The sequence below is a fragment of the Pelodiscus sinensis genome, chromosome 10, assembly GCF_049634645.1.
Source record: "Pelodiscus sinensis isolate JC-2024 chromosome 10, ASM4963464v1, whole genome shotgun sequence".
Lineage (NCBI taxonomy): Eukaryota > Metazoa > Chordata > Testudines > Trionychidae > Pelodiscus > Pelodiscus sinensis.
In genome coordinates, this window is record NC_134720.1 from 46829561 (window position 1) to 46847575 (window position 18015).

An 18015-nucleotide genomic window follows, 5' to 3' on the forward strand; every position below is an offset into this window, starting at 1 on the left:
GAGGGAATTTGTTCCCAAATCCTCAAAATAGACCACAGTCTGAGTCCATCATTGAACTCTCATTTAACACTGGTTGCAAAACCGTTTGTGACCAACTAAGAATCTATAACCTATCCTTTCCCGTGACCACTTTTCATTAGCCGAACACTGTTGTTACCCCCATGCTATGTTACTGCAACCCAAAATGTATATATACATAGATATTAGACAATTGTATAACCTGCAGTATTCGGTCACTGGTCAACATTTGGTCTTCTAGTGCTTGTAAATCAAATACATTGCTTCTCCCTCTTCCAGGCGACCAATTATATATTTTTTGTCTTGTATGTTGCTGAGTGCATTTTTGGCGTTTAACCTAATTTTAGCTTGGTAGCAGTAATCTGCCTTATCTAAAGCAAATGGTAAGTTTTTTAAAGTAACCATTAGGAATATTTATAAGATATAAATATTATATTTGTGGTGCCTTTTTAGTACCTTTCATATGTTTTTAAATCATTTTATGAACATTATGCCTCATAGCATCTTTCAAAAAATATGTGCTGCAATGTCTTGATTTATTACAGAAAGGATTAAGAACTTTATGTGTAGCCTATAGAAGATTCACAGCTGAAGAGTATCAGGAAATAGACAGACGGCTTCATGAGGCTAGAACTGCCTTACAGCAGCGAGAAGAACGACTTGCAGATGTATTTAACTTCATAGAAAAGGATCTGGAATTACTTGGGGCCACAGGAGTAGAGGACAGGTATGTTTTTGGCCTTCTGATTATTATCCTACAAAAACAAAACAGGCTTCCCTTTTATAATTTCATGGTGGTGTATCCTTCTTTGTAAATTTGTCCCAACAATCCATGAATAACAGAAGGCTACTTCTAAATAAATGTGCACGCACATTCAATGAAGTCTTAAATGTACTAAACACGTTAAGTGTATGAGGCTTAATTGTTCCAATAGGATGCCATGTGCTCTCCAGACAGGTTTTCAACTGTCTACCTTGTAAAGTGCATGAAACACAATCAGACTGAAATAAATGTATATTAAGAGCTTCTAGATGACTTCTGGAAAAACACAGAAAAGTAGATACCTTGACACCATTCTATTTTTATGTTGTATTTTTTTTTAAATTATTGTAATTAGTCTCAAAATAAATTCTGCTGATTCACAATTTGAAGGAAAAGTAGAAAAAAGATATGGACTGTAGGAAATTAAAGTTTATTAAAACTTCTAAATATATTCAGAAGATCTTGGCTAATAGTGATCTCCAGACCTAAAACTAGTACAGTATTCCAGGTCTTGATTAGTGGAAATAAAATGGACTAAGTACATTTTGTGAATAGTGTAAGGAACATCCTTATTGTATCTAAATAAGCCAAATTACATGCTAAATATCCTACCAATTTCAAATATGATTTCGTATACCTTTTTATCTCACGCTTTGTTTAAATATTAAGCCTAATCATAATGTGGACTGTTTCTTTATAGAGTGATCTAGCGGTTAGTGAAGGTGTTCTTATTTTCAGACTTCAAGATAAAGTCCAAGAAACAATAGAGGCACTCAGGTTGGCTGGTATCAAAGTATGGGTGCTTACTGGAGATAAGCATGAAACAGCTGTTAGCGTGAGTTTATCATGTGGACACTTCCATAGAACCATGAACATCCTCGAACTTGTACAACACAAGTCAGACAGTACGTGTGCAGAGCAGCTGAGGCAGCTAGCCAGGAGGTAACGTATTATTTTTACTTCTCAAGTTTTATGACAGTCATTTTAGTTCATTTAGATGCCCGATATATAAATTTATTCTGACACTAATAATGCTGTTGCTTCTGAAAGTCTAACAGATGCTCTTTTCAACTTGCGTGATTTTGTTGAGAATACACGTACCTATACTAAAATAAAATGTTTTCAAAATAATAATGACTTTTTTTTTATCTGAATAGAATAAAGGATGATCATGTAATTCAGCATGGGCTGGTTGTAGATGGGACCAGCCTCTCTCTTGCACTCAGGGAACATGAAAAACTGTTCATGGACGTTTGTAAAAAATGTTCTGCAGTGCTGTGTTGCCGCATGGCACCACTGCAAAAAGCAAAGGTAAGTCAGTGTACAATATTTGTGATACTTTTCAAATATAAACATGTTTAAATTTGTAAGTTATATGATTGCATTGATTATGGTGACCTCCTGCATTACAAAGCGTATTATAAAGTTAATATTTATCTTCTTTTCAGAAGAATAGGCAGTATGTCTGTGGTTTCAGCAATACTGTATCTTAAAGTATCTTAAAGGTTTGGTTCTCCAGTTTAGTTTAGAAGTCTTGTCATCCAATAGAGTTGTCTTTATTATTTACCTATTAAGTCTGCATCATTGGTGCTTCTGTCACTTGGGCACCTGGATCACAGTGAAAAATGAGATCATTAAATCAGAGTCGTAAAATTTAATTTCTAAATTGTGCACTATTCAAGTCAGTTGATCTAACAAAATACCCTTTAGTAAGGGTCTGTGTGTGGCCGCTGTTCCAGTGCTGTATACTGTACAATACATAGTCCAGTAGGTGGTTTCACAGTAGTAGAACTTACATAAACCGCCTGACAGCTACAGTGGAGCAATGAGGGGATGTGGTTTCTAGTATCCTAATTGAATATATAGACAGGTAAGTGTGAACAAATTAACATCCCACCAAAGGGACCGGGAGCAACCACAGGCTATATATATTCACTAGCATTCATGTAGCAATATAACATTTTGGGTTTTGCTCATTTAGTATATTTTGACAAAAGGAAAATATTTTAGGAAATGTTTTACTTCATAGAAAACCTGTGTTTGTAGGATAGTGAAGTGACTCTGACTCCTGCAATGTTTTGAGTATCTCGGCTCTTTAATGCTATTTGAGTAAAGACATAAGACTTTCTCAGTTCCTGCTGACAGGAAGAGAGTCCAGTCCTGTTAATGAGTAATACAGATTAGACTCCTTCAAGGAAATCCTTTCCATCTCAACCCTGTAGCTAAAAGGAGAAATCTTCTTGAATTAAATTGGAGAAGTTTTATGGAGAAACTACTGCTTCAGTTCTTAAAAGGTGTAAAAGATCCAGGAGATTGAGGGGAAATGATTCCTAGCTTCTGAAAGTCAGAATATGATCTCTAGTGGTAATGTGCTTCCAAACTATATTTTTCTCGAAAGCCCTGGATTTTACATCTACTCATATTTAGGTCTTCATTGACTTTTTTTCAGCAGTTTTAATAAATTCCTGGGTATTCTGCAAGACTGGGTAGTTGGTATCTATCTGACTTGTTCATGTTGGTCACATGAATGAAGTTAGACACTGTGATTCTGTTCAAACTATGTAGAAGAAAATGGTTGCGGAAATACTGGTAATTTGTTTACCACTATCCCATCCAGCAATCCAGATAGATTCAATATTACAGTCCTGGGTGAAATTTCATGATTGGTGTTTGCCTATAAACAATCCTTTCTGGAATGCTTTTGAGTAACTGGTAGCTTGGCTAACTGCCATGATACATCTGTTGCTCCTGGGAGAGATTATTATGCTGCTTAATGTCATGGAACTGAAAATAGATCAATCGGCAACAGTTTTTTAAGAGCATCGGACACCTTTCCAGCGTGGAACTGGCTTCTGATATATCCAGTGAGCTATTATTTAATATTAAATAATTATATGGGAATCAAAACAGTTAATCATGGCCCTGCTTCAGTAGCCACTGAAATCAGAGAGATTTTCATTTTTCAAGTATTTGAAATTTCAGAAGTTTGTTTCTTGATGTTACTGTTCCCCACTGGCTGAGACAATTCACTGGCCTGAGGATGGTAGTCATATTACATATTTTGCTTGACTTGAAATTTTTCTTGCCAGAATGCATCTTGAAAGTGTAGCTATCTCCCAGGTTTGGGTCAATACCTATATAGTTGCTTTTGCATCTGTGGGGTTCTTATTCTTCGCTGCCAAAGGTGGCAGCCAGCAAAAACAATTTTTCACATCATTTACTTCATGTTTTCTCCTACAAATAGATCTTACTCATTTCCTACATTTTATCATAACCTACATTAAAAGCAGCTTCAGATGGAACGGATTTGCCTTATCCTTCAAAACAGGCAATGAGGATAAACATGCATTGTGGCAGCTTACTCTAGGCCTGTAAGATTGTGTTCCTTAAGCTATTTCTTCTATTTCTCCATATTGATACATCAAGGAGTCGCATGATTTTCCTCTGGGAGATATGTTTTGAAAAGATTTCTGGTTCCACCTTCAGCACCTCAAAGGCTCCGACCATATGTAATTGTATTTTGTGATGTTTTATCCCTTTGAACTATCACATCCAGGAAATGAATGATTCATTATTTCTTGGCCGTATGTCTCTTCTAAGTTATGCCTCTCAAGTTGGAGTATCCCTAGCTTTGGTGAGCAGATTCCTATTCAGAATGTATTTTTTCTGTGTAAAGGAAAGATTTTGAGAACTGCTGTTCTCAAGAATGCACATAATTCTTGCATCCAGAGATACAGCGTTTTTTTCATGTCCCCTCTTCTGCAGTTATCCTGCCTGGTAACGAAATTGGGCACTAAACTTGCTTTGCTTTGAAAAGAGAAGGAACTGTTTTTGTTGGTGTCATTCTTCATTGGAATTCCTGACTTTCTCATATCATTTTTATGGTGCTGATACCTATTTTGCCATGTCTGCATAACTAGATTAAAGCTCGTGTAGTTCTGCCTACCCCAGCTATATTCACGTACTTGATTGCAGTGTAGACATATCCTAAAAGTTGTATTCAAGAACAGGAGGCTTTTCCGGTAGAGCTGTGAATTTGTTCTGCTTATGGGACATGCTGGAGATATTCTATCCAAGTATGTTTATCCCTGGGGTTCATTGGCAGTTGCAGTTATTTACAGGTAAATAAGCTGCTCATAAATCGACAGACTTATAAACTGAAAATCTCTCTCCTCCTACTCCTCCCCCTTTTTTTCCAGGTAGTACGGCTGTTAAAAACATCTCCAGAGAAACCTATTACGTTAGCCATTGGTGATGGGGCTAATGATGTAAGCATGATACAAGAAGCACACGTTGGCATAGGTAACTCAGAACTTTCACTTTAATATAAATATTTAATGTTTTTGTTCTTAAGCATTATACTATATGTCGAATTAGTCTATACTTGTACTTTTAAACTCCTAAACTTTAGACATTTTGACACCTAAAAATGATGATACATCAGTATTCCGGTCATTTTTAAACATACTTGCAGTGGCATGTTGTATGTCAGAATTTCAGTGGAATCTCAATAGAACAACTATTCCCTTCTGAAGCCGGTACCTTAAATATCAGTAGCTTGTGTCTGTTAGAGTGCATATCAGAACCTCGACCTCCATAAAGTGGTAATCTCTTAATTATCTTCAGACATTACTTAAACACTATTAAACATCTTTCTTGATGCAGTATCGAAGCTATTTCCTTTGTATAACTAAAATTTTGACATCATCCATCTAGCTTCATTACTACACACTGATCTAAAAATAGCTGCAAGGTCTTGAATATCCTGATGTGCACCTAGTATAGCGGTGGGCAAAAGGGTCTCCATGGGCCAGATCCAGCCCATCAAGCAGGTTAAGAGGCCCCATCAAGAGGCCCTATTCTCCCGCCCCCAGGCCAGTCAGGGCTGAAGGGTGAAGAGAACCGCACGAAGTTTCCTCCGCCCTGGCAGGGTAAGAGGAGACTTTGCATGCTTTTCTGCCCTCAAGCCCTAATTGGCCTGGGGGCAGAAGGGAGAGCATGCAAAGTCTCCTCCCACCACCAGGGGTGAACCTCTGGGGGTGGCAAAGACTTTATGCGCTCCTCCACCGCCAGACCAATCACGGTCTGTAGGGGAGGAAGCAGGGAAGTATCGTGGCCCCGCCTCTTCTTCCTGAGGTCCATCCCCTTCCAATGTGGCTAACCTCTGACCTACTAGCATCCTTTCTGTGGCAAGACAAATGTACACAATATGTATTTACTCTGGTTACTGTGAAGAGCGCAAGATAACCTGCTTGAGAAACATGCCAAGTAAATAGCAGATTGTCATAGTATGTGGTTAGTTAACATAAAAATGATGTAAAGAACATAAAATGATACACACTACTCCAAAGTTCCATTTGTAATTTATGCAGACAATTCTAGTAATGCTATCTTTTGCAAACTTTTTTTGAAAATCTTTCTCTAAAACTGGCATAATAAGTAAATTCAAGGGTTGATGCTAAATTTGCACATTTTAAGAAAGTTTTTTCTGATTCTTTATTGTTGCTTTGTTCCCTTAACATATTTTCTGTGCTATAAACTGGGGTAGGCAAACCTTTTGGCCAGAGAACTACATCAGTGTTCTAAAATTTGTAGGGAAGGCTGCGGGAGGCTATGCCTCCCCAAGCAGCTAGGTGTGGCCCAGGCCCAGCCTCCACCCTCAAATGCCCCCTGGGACCTCCACCTTCTAGCCAATCCCCCTTCCTCTGCTCCCTGGCCACCACACAGAATGCCTCACCGCCAGCCAGTCTTTCCCCCATTCCACAATCCCTCACCTCCTCACCTGAAGAAGATTCACATTTGAAAGCAACAGGTTATTTTAAGAAATTTACTTTTTCTGCAGTGTTTAATTTCATTTGTATTTTGTGTCCCAAATATTACAGGAATCATGGGGAAAGAAGGAAGGCAAGCTGTAAGAAACAGTGACTATGCAATAGCAAGGTTTAAATTCCTTTCCAAGTTGCTTTTTGTCCATGGCCACTTTTACTATATTAGGATAGCAACCCTTGTACAGTACTTTTTTTATAAGGTAAGTCTATTCAGTGTGTCAATGAAGTTTGTAAATGTGGTTCAGACTTAATTCTTGCAGTTGAATCACCAGAGTATTAAATATCTCCCACTGGGAATTTGTTTGAATATTGATATGCAACAGAGTACACCCCAAAAGAGAAACCTGTTTTGCTTCAGAGTTTGTGCAATATTGACTAATAGAAGTATCTTTTGATACTGCAGCAGAATTCATCTAGGCTAGTATACAGCTATAGTTCATCTGTTAAAGTAACACAACCAACTTGAAATCCAAACAGATTTTAAAATGATTTAAAGGTCATCTTTGGTACTACCCAGATCCCAGTTCCTCTGTCAGGTTTTTGTTTGTTTGTTTTCATGTACAGTCATCTTTTCTTGTTTTATTAAAAAAAGGATGTATTATTCAAGTGATGGTCCCTTCTGTATTTCAATGAGTGTTACATGTAGTCACCCTTGTATTGCCTCATGGTATAGCCTGTGGCAATAAAGGGCAGGGATCCACCAAGTCTGCAGTTCCTTTTCACTGCCACATGGTGTAAGTTGGAACTTCTGCTGGCCCCTTGTCCATAGTGATGCACTTTAAAAAAAATTACAAAAACATTTTTATTTTTGTTATAATTAGCAATCTGTTGGGTTTTGTTGTAACTAAATAATTGCTTAGGACACTGCTTTGATATGTTTTCCTATCAAATAATTACATTCCCTCTCTCCCCTACCCCTGCCCTCCCAAGCTGTTAGATTTGGGTTCTGAATTATGCTAAAGATGCTAAGGTTCAGATTATGTGCTTCCTGCCATCACTCATTTTCCATAAAAAATGAACACGAACACTGGGGGAAGCCCACAGCATTTGCTTCTCCTTCCCTGCCCATTACACAGGAAGGCCAAGCTCTCTATCTCAAACACAGAGCTCCTCCTGGGGCTGAAGTTGGATCCTGGCCAGACAACTCCCATTGTACATCAGCCTGAACAATCCAAGAGCACTTCCCCCTACCAAGAAATATCCATCTGGATCTGCTTGTACCAGTGCTACAGATCCTAAGTTGGGGCCTAGCCACGAGCCACAGAAACATGCGCATAAGCATGGCAGTAAGTATTACTTTAAATCCAGCAAGGACACTGTCTGGTCCATGAATTCTAGGCATGGAAGAGCTGCATATTTCAAGGCACAGAGGAGAAATAATGAATCTCTGTATTATATTGTCAATCCTGAGACAGCTGCCTTTACCAATTCCAGTCCCATCAATAGGTCAGAGATACCATTTATCCGTCAATAGACCAGAGATACCATTTACTCTAGGGAGACTCAGAAATGCTCCCAGCCCTCATGAACCATTCACTGTGAAAGAAGCGGGGTCTCTATGTGTTCCAGTCCACTCACCTCTGTAGAGGGCTACATCTCCTGCACTACAGTTACCAACTGCTCTCTTAACACGTCCTCTTCTACCAGCACCACCATTCATGCAGGACTCCAACTTCTCTAAATCTGAAGATCTAGATGCTCATCACAGTGTTCCACTTCCATTCCAGAATTACAGCTGCCAAAGGGTTCTGACAGCTCCATGTCAGTTTCATCATTTGCCTTACCCTAGAAACTGGTATTTGGCTCCTTGGACACAAGTACAAGACCAGGATCAACTGGGTTGGTCTCACTGGAACTCCCGGCCCAGTATTCTCCCGAGAACTGCCAGCATCAGGCTGATTTATGCCTTGTCTAACTCCATTTCAGAATGGTCTAGTTCGATGAGGGAGTGCTTCACTACCTCACTTTTCATGCTATAGACATTTGGAAAAGAGGTTCATCACTGCCAGACAACTATCATCCTTCTCAAGAACTAAGGAGAATAGCCAATAGCTTTGATATCTCCCTGGAAAAAGTGCACGACAGCGCCATTAACTTGACATTCTGCACACATCAGTACAGGCAAGGACATAATTCATGGGTTTATTCAAGCAGTATGTATTGTGTAGCATACCCCAGTCATGTGCACCAACCACAAAGGGGACTAAAAAAGGTACGACATCCTGTCCTGCTTCTCCCCAAAAGGGTCAGAATTTAGATTTTTCACATGCTTTACCTGACTCCTTGGTAATGCAGACTGCATCAGAGCAGACCAAACACCCATGCTCTATCCCTACAGATTGGGAGCATAACAGACAGGACCTTGTGGGTCAGAAGGTCTTCTCCTTGATTGGACTACAGTTCTGGATCTCTAGATACTTGCCACTGATGGCCAAGTGTACTCTTTATCCAGATGGAGGAATTGGAAGATAAATTGCCTCAACAAGATCATATTTTATTTCAAGCAATTTTATGTAAAGGTGACAGATTGGTTGCCAGGTACATACTGCAGGCTGCGATTGATTCAGCAGACGCAATTTGAATCATCATGAGGAGTAAATCCTGGTAACGTTCCTCAGGTTTCCCTAGAGAAGTACAAGAACATAATCAAGGACCTTCCCTGTGGCAACTCATACCCAATCAACTAGAAAACTGATTTCTTACACTCAAAGAACTTCTTTATGATACTTGGGTATATATACACCAGCACGAAAGAGAAAATTTTAGGCTCTATCATCAGCCCACTGCTATAGAACTCCATATTTCTATCACCAGTAAGCCTACAGCCTTTCTCAGAAGCACCCTAACGTACACAGAACCTGTCCGCTGTTCCGGCAACACAGACCTCTGCACAACACGCTGCCATGGTGAAAGCAGTGTTCCTGAATGTGCCCAGAGAGCCATCAACCACTCCATATACTGAGCTCCAACCCTCCACCTGTTTGAGAGGTTCTCTCAAACTTTCTACCAGCTTGGAGAGCTGTAGCAATGAGCAAGTAGGTTTTGAACATCGTTCAACATAGCTACCCTCTGGAGTTTATGCTGACACCATCTCCATGCCATCTCCTGCCCTTGTAACAGTATTCTTACCTTAGAGGTGGACTCCCTTCTGTAGAGCAGTGGAAAGAGCATAGTCCAAAGATGAAGCTCTAATGTTGTCTCCTACCTAAGTGATCATTAATGTCAAAAAAAAAATCAGCTCTATTCAGTTCCACAAATTTATAATATCTTGCATCGATGTGGCTTCTATGCAAGCTTATCTGCTACAGGATAGATTCCAGAACTTACTGGAGCAACTAGCCCTGATAACTTCTAACCCTTCAGTCTTAGAGGGGACCTGCTTTTCCATCATAGGGCATATGATGGTGGGCACATATTTCAGGCTCTTTGCAGGCCTGTACCTTCACTGTCTGTGTGGCTACAAAGAGTCTATTTTCCTATGCACCAAACCATGGAGACTGTACTCAACATTTCTCCAAAGGTTATCTCTTCCCTCTGGTGACGGAGGGGCCAGCTACAGATATGCTACTAGGATGGCCTTCCTTGCCAATTATGAGAGTCATAATGGACACGTCACTCACAGGTTGTGTTGCTCACATTGGAAATCACATGGCACAAGTCACCAGGAACATGCAAAAAGGCTAGGATGCACATAACTTGGGTCACTAAACGAAGCATGTCATGCGTTCTTACCAGCTGTCTGCTGTTGCCATGTGCTTGTCATGTCAGACAAAGCCACTATAGTATACTACATGTACAGGAGAGCCAGAGGTCCCCAGTACAGTATATGGAGTCAGTTCACTTCTGGGAATGGTGTATCAGCAGTCCACCTACTTGGACTACAGAATGTGACTGCAGATTCAATGTCAGGAATTTTGTAATTGACGGCAATTGGGAGTTGTCCATAATTATTGTGTTGTGCATCAATCAGAAACTTTTTTACATGACACACCAACACCAACTGCACCCGGTATTGCCCCAGAGACAACTCAATGCTCATTTGCTAGTCATCTCTCTGGTTATCAGTAGGTCAGGCTTGCTAAACTAACCTTGCCTCCCCCGACAAACTGGCAGGAGAGAACAATGACCATTCTGATCACTCTGTTCTGGCCCACCAATTCTGGCTCCTTTTTGGCATGTCTAAACAAGGTCCTCTCCCATTCCAGACATGCCCAGAACTGCTGACACAACACAGTGCCAGACTCAGGCTTTAGAATCCGTGAACATTACACCTGACAGCTTGGTTCTTGGATAGACCTCTCCATTGACACAAGAACGGTCATTGATAGTGCAAGATATCCTCTCCAATAGTGGAAAGGACTTCATGAGGTATTCTTATCAGGTCAAATGCATAGAATCATTTGACAGATTGACAAACTTCGCCTCCAAGGCCCAATAGCAACATCTTGCCCCCACAGTTGAATGTGTCCCCCATTAGGGATATAAGCAAGTAGTTGACTACTAGACTACCCGATGAGCATAAATTTATTGTGTAGTCAAGTGGAGTACTCGCTCTCGCGCGCCCGCCCTCCTCCTCCTCCTCCTCCTCCCCTCCACTGCTTCTATATGAGAGGCAGCAAGGGGGGGGGAACAGGAACCGGAGCTGGGGAGAGACGGCTTAAAAGCTGGTTTCCCCCAGCACTCTCTCCATGGTGCCACTTGCCCCTCCCTCACTGCCTCTACCAGAGGCAGTAGTGGACAGGGTATAGGACGCTGCTGCAAAGCCCTGGCCGTAGCGAACAGGAGCTACTGGACCCGGTGCAAGCCAGGACCAAGCAGTCCCAGCTTGCGCCAGTCCGGGACTGCTGCACTTCTGCTTTTTAAATGTAGTAAGAGCCACTGGGCTCTTACCACATTTCAAAGGCAGAGCACAGTGGTCCAGAGCTGGCATGAGTTGGCTGCGGGAGCTACTGCAGAGCGGGCCTTATTGACTAATTGTGTAGTCGAGACAAATAGTATCGACTAAGTGTTTAGCCAAATAACTGCTCTTTAACATCCTTAGTCCCTATACTCTTAAACTATTTCCTGTACCTGAAAACCTCTGCTTGCTCTCAGCTCTGTCAGAGTGCATAAGCCACCATTTTAGTATTTTCCACCCTTAAATGGAAGGGCATTCAATTTTTATCCTATCCTTGACCGGTGTTCCCTGTAAGGTGAATGCCTGTGCGGCCATGCACAAAAAATTCGAAACCCCACCCACTTCCTTCCCAGAGTTGTGCAGCAGCTCCTGCTGGACCTGGAAGGTGAATGGCATGGCTGCTCTGGCACATAGGGCCGCAGCTAAGGTTGCCTGGGCAATGGCTCCGAGGCTGGGACCACTGGGGATATGTTCCACTGGTCGCTCAGGCAGGGGCCTTGTAATTTGGAGCAGCTACTCTGACTGCTCGGTGGGCCAGGATCATGTGTTTTGCAGTGGCTTCTCTGCTCTGGCAGGCCAGGGAGGGGGCTGAGTGGGGAAAGCAGCTCCCGCACCTGGGATCTTTCTATTTAAATTTCTGCAGTCTTAATTTTGTTTTATCCAGCGGGGGGGAGGGGGAGGAAGTTGGCCACTTAAAATTTTTCAGTATTAATTTTCTTTTTATTTTACTTCTTATTAAATAAACACTTAGTCATGCACCTTGTTAATTATCCCTGTTTTACTGTTCTTTTTCTGTAACGTACGTGTGTGTGTGTGTGTGTGTGTGTGTGTGTGTGTGTGTGTGTGAGAGAGAAAGAGAGAGAGAGAGAGAGAGTAAAACTTCGGTGTCATGGTGGCACACCTCTGTACAAGCACACATGACCTCAATTTTGGTGCACAAGACAAAACAGAAGTACTGATTTTAGCCAGAAGTATAGGAAAGCCCACATGCAGCTTTTGTATTGCTAGACCAATATCTGTTTAGAAACTTGTATCATAGAATCCTAGAAATACAGGACTAAAAGAGACCTTGAGAAACCATCAAGTTCAACCCCCTGTGGTTACAGACAGGACCAAGAAAATCTAGGTCATCCCTGTCAAGCATTTGTCCAATCTGTTTTTTAAAATCTCCAATGATGGGGATTCCACAACTCCCCTTGGAAATTTGCTCCAGAGCTTAACTACGCATAGAGTAGAAACCTTTTTTCTTTATATCTAACCTAAATGTCCTGTGCTGCAGATTAAGCCCATTTGATTTGTCCTACCTTAAATGGACATGGAGAACTATTGATCAATCCACTTTATAATGGATCCTAATGTATTTGAAGAGTATTATTAGGTCCCCCATCAAATCTTTTCTCAAAATAATCTACGCCTGGGTTTTTTTCAGTCTTTCCTTGTAGGCTGTTTTCTAAAACTTTTTTCCATAGTTAAAGCAATATAACCCCTGAGTCTGGACACAGTTATATCAGTGTGAAAAGTGTTTATATTGGTGTAAATTATTCTCAAATATGAAATCTTAGGTGGTACTTGTAAGAATAGTAGATTGTAAGATGAATTTGTTTAAATTGAACATTCATTCAAAAATGTGATCTGGTGCAGGGTGAGACTTACTACTTTGCTTTTCATGGTGAAACAATAGAATGCTTTTCTTGCTCCACATATTCATGCCTGCTTCATAAGTCATTTTTTTCAGGAGAGGATGTGGGGGGATATACATTACAGCACTAACAATCCCTTTCATTTTTTTTCAGAATGTTTGCTTTATTACACCACAATTTTTATATCAGTTCTTCTGTTTGTTTTCACAACAAGTAAGTATTGACTGTCTAACTTCTTTGTACATGGGAGAGGGTATTAGATGACGAGACAAATGGGGAGAAAAGCAGTACATTCACTTCCCATTCTTTAAAAAGAAAAAATGATTAACTGCTTAATATTGGTGATACATTTCTTGTCTTTTTCTCAGTGACTTTAGAAAAGTTACAAATCCATAAAAGTAGATTTTTATTTTTACTGGAAGTTTTCTTGGAACTTTTGTGTATAGTTTGGCAGCTGAGCTTAATTTTTTTAAATTACATATTCCTCGGCCTGTAGCTTTATTCTTTTTCAGAAATACAAAAAAAATTGATATATTTTTATTTTCTTTATAAAATGACTGCTGTCTTTTTTTAAAGAATCTGCCACCTATTTCTTAGTGGCATTTTAAAAAATAGCTTTCCAATCAGAAAAAGTGTCTGCTGCATGACCGCTACTTTTATACAGTGACTGTATGAAATCATGGATATTTTATTTTTCTCTTCCATCTTCTAGTTTTGTCACTTTTAAACTGAATTGCTGAGAGAGTTTTTCGTATGTTTCAATGGAATATAATTATAGAGGGAATAAAATTACATTATTACCAATGTGTTTTCTCTGACCATAACAGCTCATATTTTTTGAGGGCATTTGTAAGTGTTTGCAATATCTTTCCTACGTTATGGACAAATCAGCATCTGCTGTAGAAATGATTGACTTCAAATGGATAACAAATTTAAGTATTACCTTAAAAGTATTACCAAGCCTCCATTTGAATATTAATGACCAGTAAGAAAACAAGGTGGCAGTTTGCAATATCAAATTTAAAAAGTTCATTTGTCAGTGAATTATTCCCCATCCTAATTGAGTCACTTCTCTTTATGTTGTAAATGATCAAATAGCTGAACAGAGTTTATTAAATCGTTGCTAGAGATTGAGGATCCGTGCTTTTAATGTGTTAGGCCATGCAAATTTCATCTTATGGGTGAGTGGTCTTGAGGATTATGTGGTGCAGAATTAGGCATCATGTCTGAAGTTTAGAAAATTGGTCCAGTGATAGAGGTCTCATTGTTTCCTCTGCATCACCTCTTATGTCCGTTCCTACACAAATAGCAGATTTTATTATTAATATCTTATGCAGTCTGGGTTTTTTTCCTTCCAACATCTAGTACATAACCATAAGGCTTTTAAAAATGTAAAGGTTTACTTTATGCACCCCAAAGTTTGTTTAGGTAATAGAGATTTTGTTTTTGCATTTGAGTTTCCCTGCTTTAATTGCATACATGTAGTTTGTGTGTAAATATAATCTTCATATTATACCAGTTTCACACACACGTTTATCTTCAACTTTACAAATCTTTGATTAGATTAGCTTTGACAGATATCCAAACAATCATATTACAAATCAGAATTTCTGGGAGTGCACACTTTTTTTCCCTCTGGAATCAAAAGAGCAAAAATCTTTCTAAATCCCTTTGGGAATATAAATCTTATTCTGGCAACACCATCCCACAGTATCCTGAAGACTGAGACTAGGTCGACGCTATAAACATCAGTATAACTACATCACTCAAATGTGAAAAACCCATGCCTCCTGAGTGAAAGTTATAGTGACTAATCCCAGTGTAATCAGCACTGTGTCCATGGGACGGATTCTCTGAGCAACATAGATACTGCCTATCATGGAGGCGGATTGATTATGCTGATGGGAGAAGTTCTCAGAAGCACTACATCAGCACAATTGCACTGTGAAGAAGCACTGCTACAGTGTTTGAAATATCAACCTATCCTGATCTTGGAAAATTAGTTGATATTTGCATAGGGAAAAAATGATCACAAACGCTCAAACTAGAGTACACTTAAATTATAGATTTTTGGGAGAGTAGGAGACTGACTTTGTGCTGTTAGTACAGCGTCTGTCACAATGAAGTCCTAGTCTGAGATGGGAATTCTTTGACTCTATATTAATATAAGTAATAAATAACAGTAATAGGACTTAACAATCAGCAGAATGCACTTTTATGTGAATATTGTACATGTTAATATTTTTAAAATATCAGTGCAAGCTCACATGGGATTAAGTGGATTTGCTATTCCTATTCCTTTTATATATTTTTAAACATGTCACTCTTTCCACTTTTGTATTTAAAAACCTCAAACTAATTGAATGTGTTTCCATTTACAGACTCTCTATGACAGTGTATACCTGACTTTATACAACATTTGTTTCACTTCTTTGCCAGTTCTCATGTACAGTCTTTTTGAACAACATGTTCATCCTCATGTGTTACAGAGCAAACCAACACTCTATAGGTATGCATACACTTTGTAACTAAATGTGGACATAGTGGAATGTCAGCAGTAAAACTTACTATAATTATATTTTAATACCTTTGCCTTAATGTGCTAAAATTACTGCATTTGTTTAAATTCTGATTGTATTTGCATAACTTTTCAAGGTTAATAAAAAACTTGTAAAAATGAGGTTTCCAATATTAAGTTAGTCTTCAAAAATATTTTAATTTAAGAGCCACATACCCTATCCAACCTCATGTTAATATTTGAAAAGGATGAGCTCTTCATCAAATGATTTTGGTTGTAGTCATAAGGATGGCCAAAGGTCCATTTAGCCCAGTATCCTGTCTACCAATAGTGGCCAATATCAGATGCCCCAGAGGGAGGGAACATAAGAGGTAATAATCACGTGATCCCTCTCCTGTCATCCATATCCAGACAAAGAGGCTAGGGACACCATTCCTAGCCATCCTGGCTAATAGCCATTGATGGACCTAATCTCCATGAGTCTATCTAGCTCTTTTTTGAATCCTGTTAAAGTTCTAGTCTTCGCAACATCCTCTGGCAAGGAGTTCCACAGGTTGATTGTTCACTGAGTGAAGAAAAACTTTCTTTTGTTTGTTTTAAACCTGCTGCCTATTAATTTCATTTGATGACCCCTTGTTCTTACATTGTGGGAATAAGTAAATAACTTTTCCTTATTCACTTTTTCCCCACCAATCATGATTTTACAGACCTCTATCCTATTCCCCCTTAGTCTCCTCTTTTCTGAGCTGAAAAGTCCCAGTCTTTTTAATCTCTCTTCATAGGTGACCTGTTCCAAACCCCTAGTTGTTTTTGTTGCCCTTTTCAAACCTTTTCCAATGCCAATATATCTTTTTGAGATGAGGGTTTGCGCATGAGTCTGCTGAGGATTTACGCATGTGAGCATCCGGAGCTAGAACATCCAAAGGTGGTAGTGTCCATTGGTCCATGCTCGTGACTGTCTTTCACCTCATGGTTTTGTTTGAAGTGATAGAGGGCAGGTAGGACAGACTGTGTCTCCAGTTCCTTCTTAGCGCCTCATGGTCCAAGTCGGAACTATTACTGTCCTGTCACGTAATGCAACTAAAAAAGCATAGAGTTGTATACAGTTTGTTGTAGCATTTGCTATTTTTGCTGTTTTGACATAGTTTTAGCTTTTTTTTTTTAGTGGTGTTTAGAGTAGAACTGAGACTTTGGGGAATCTTTGCTGTGCTTTGCCAAAGACACCTGAATTTAAAATCTGTTGGTTGCTCTTGCCTGCCTTTCATCTCGATCAGCAACAAACACCTCTGCTGTCTTTACTGCTTGGGAGAAGTCCACATTTCATCCAGGTGTGATATCTGCAAGCTGTACATGAGAAGGCCAGACTCTTTGCCTTGAGAAGCACTTCATGGTAGTTGCTATTAGGTGTCAATCAGACCCAAAGGCCCACTCTCATCCAGATACATCAGCTTGCAACAGTTAAAAATGCATGTCCCTCTACTGTGCCTGCACCTACTTGGGATGTCAAACATGCACATAAGCATGATATTAAGTCTTCTGCTAAATCAAAGAAGGGCAACGTGCTTTTTGAGAATGTGTCCCAGAGAAGCCAACACATGCTCCAAGATGCATAAATATGACAAATAACCTGCACAAACCAGTGTATCTGCCGGTACCTGGTAGCAAGCTCCACACACAGTAAGCATCAGCCTCCTTTGAGATAAGAGATTTATTGTTTTTGAGGAAGTTCTCCTTTCATTCCTGGTTTTGGCTTTGGAATGAGCCATTAAAACTGAGAAGATTGGAAAAAGCACGAGAACCACTGTGGTGGGATCCCCACCTAGGACTGTGGGACCATACTCCCCTTTATCTTTTCAGCCGGGGCGCGCTCTCACAATGCTTTGCTAGTGATAAGCAGCAAATCTCTCCAAGTGTTATCATTCAGCACAACAACATGTGGAGCCCCTCTCCAGCCTTTGTAAACCTGAGCAGATTTGCCAAGCACTTCCGGCACCAGTAAATATAAATATTACAGCAAGTTTATTGATCACAGAAGGTGGATTTTAAGTGATTATAAGTGATAGGCAAAAACTCAGAGTGGTTACCAAAAGAGAATAAAATATAAGGGTGAAGTCTAAAATTTCAACCCTGCTAGGCTGGACAACATTTAGATTAAGCTATTTTTCTCATTCCACTGGATATTACAGTTCCACCCTTGAAACTTATGATATACATAGGTTCCACCCTTGAAACTTAGGCTAGTCTCCTCTGTTGGAGTCTTCAATCTTCTAATTGTCCTTGTTGCTTAAAGCATATAGGTGTGGGGAGGAAAAAAGCCAAGAATGGGGCCACTGTGTTCTGTTTTATACCCT

The 18015-nt window shown here is 39.8% G+C and overlaps 1 protein-coding gene across 6 annotated transcripts in view; it reads left to right on the top strand.

Annotated features, from left to right (window-relative positions):
* The window catches only part of ATP11B (ATPase phospholipid transporting 11B (putative)), a 109960-nt gene that overhangs the window by 54853 nt on the left and 37092 nt on the right, over positions 1-18015 (top strand). For all 6 annotated transcript variants that reach the window (XR_012906317.1, XM_075938049.1, XM_075938047.1 and 3 more), the window contains exons 18-24: positions 564-745; positions 1520-1723; positions 1939-2092; positions 4981-5083; positions 6664-6809; positions 13300-13359; positions 15528-15655. Coding sequence is in view for 5 of the 6 variants with exons in the window: in XM_075938049.1 (XP_075794164.1) it covers positions 564-745; positions 1520-1723; positions 1939-2092; positions 4981-5083; positions 6664-6809; positions 13300-13359; positions 15528-15655 (977 nt within the window). In the remaining variant the exon portion in view is untranslated. The remainder of the gene's footprint in view (positions 1-563; positions 746-1519; positions 1724-1938; positions 2093-4980; positions 5084-6663; positions 6810-13299; positions 13360-15527; positions 15656-18015) is intronic.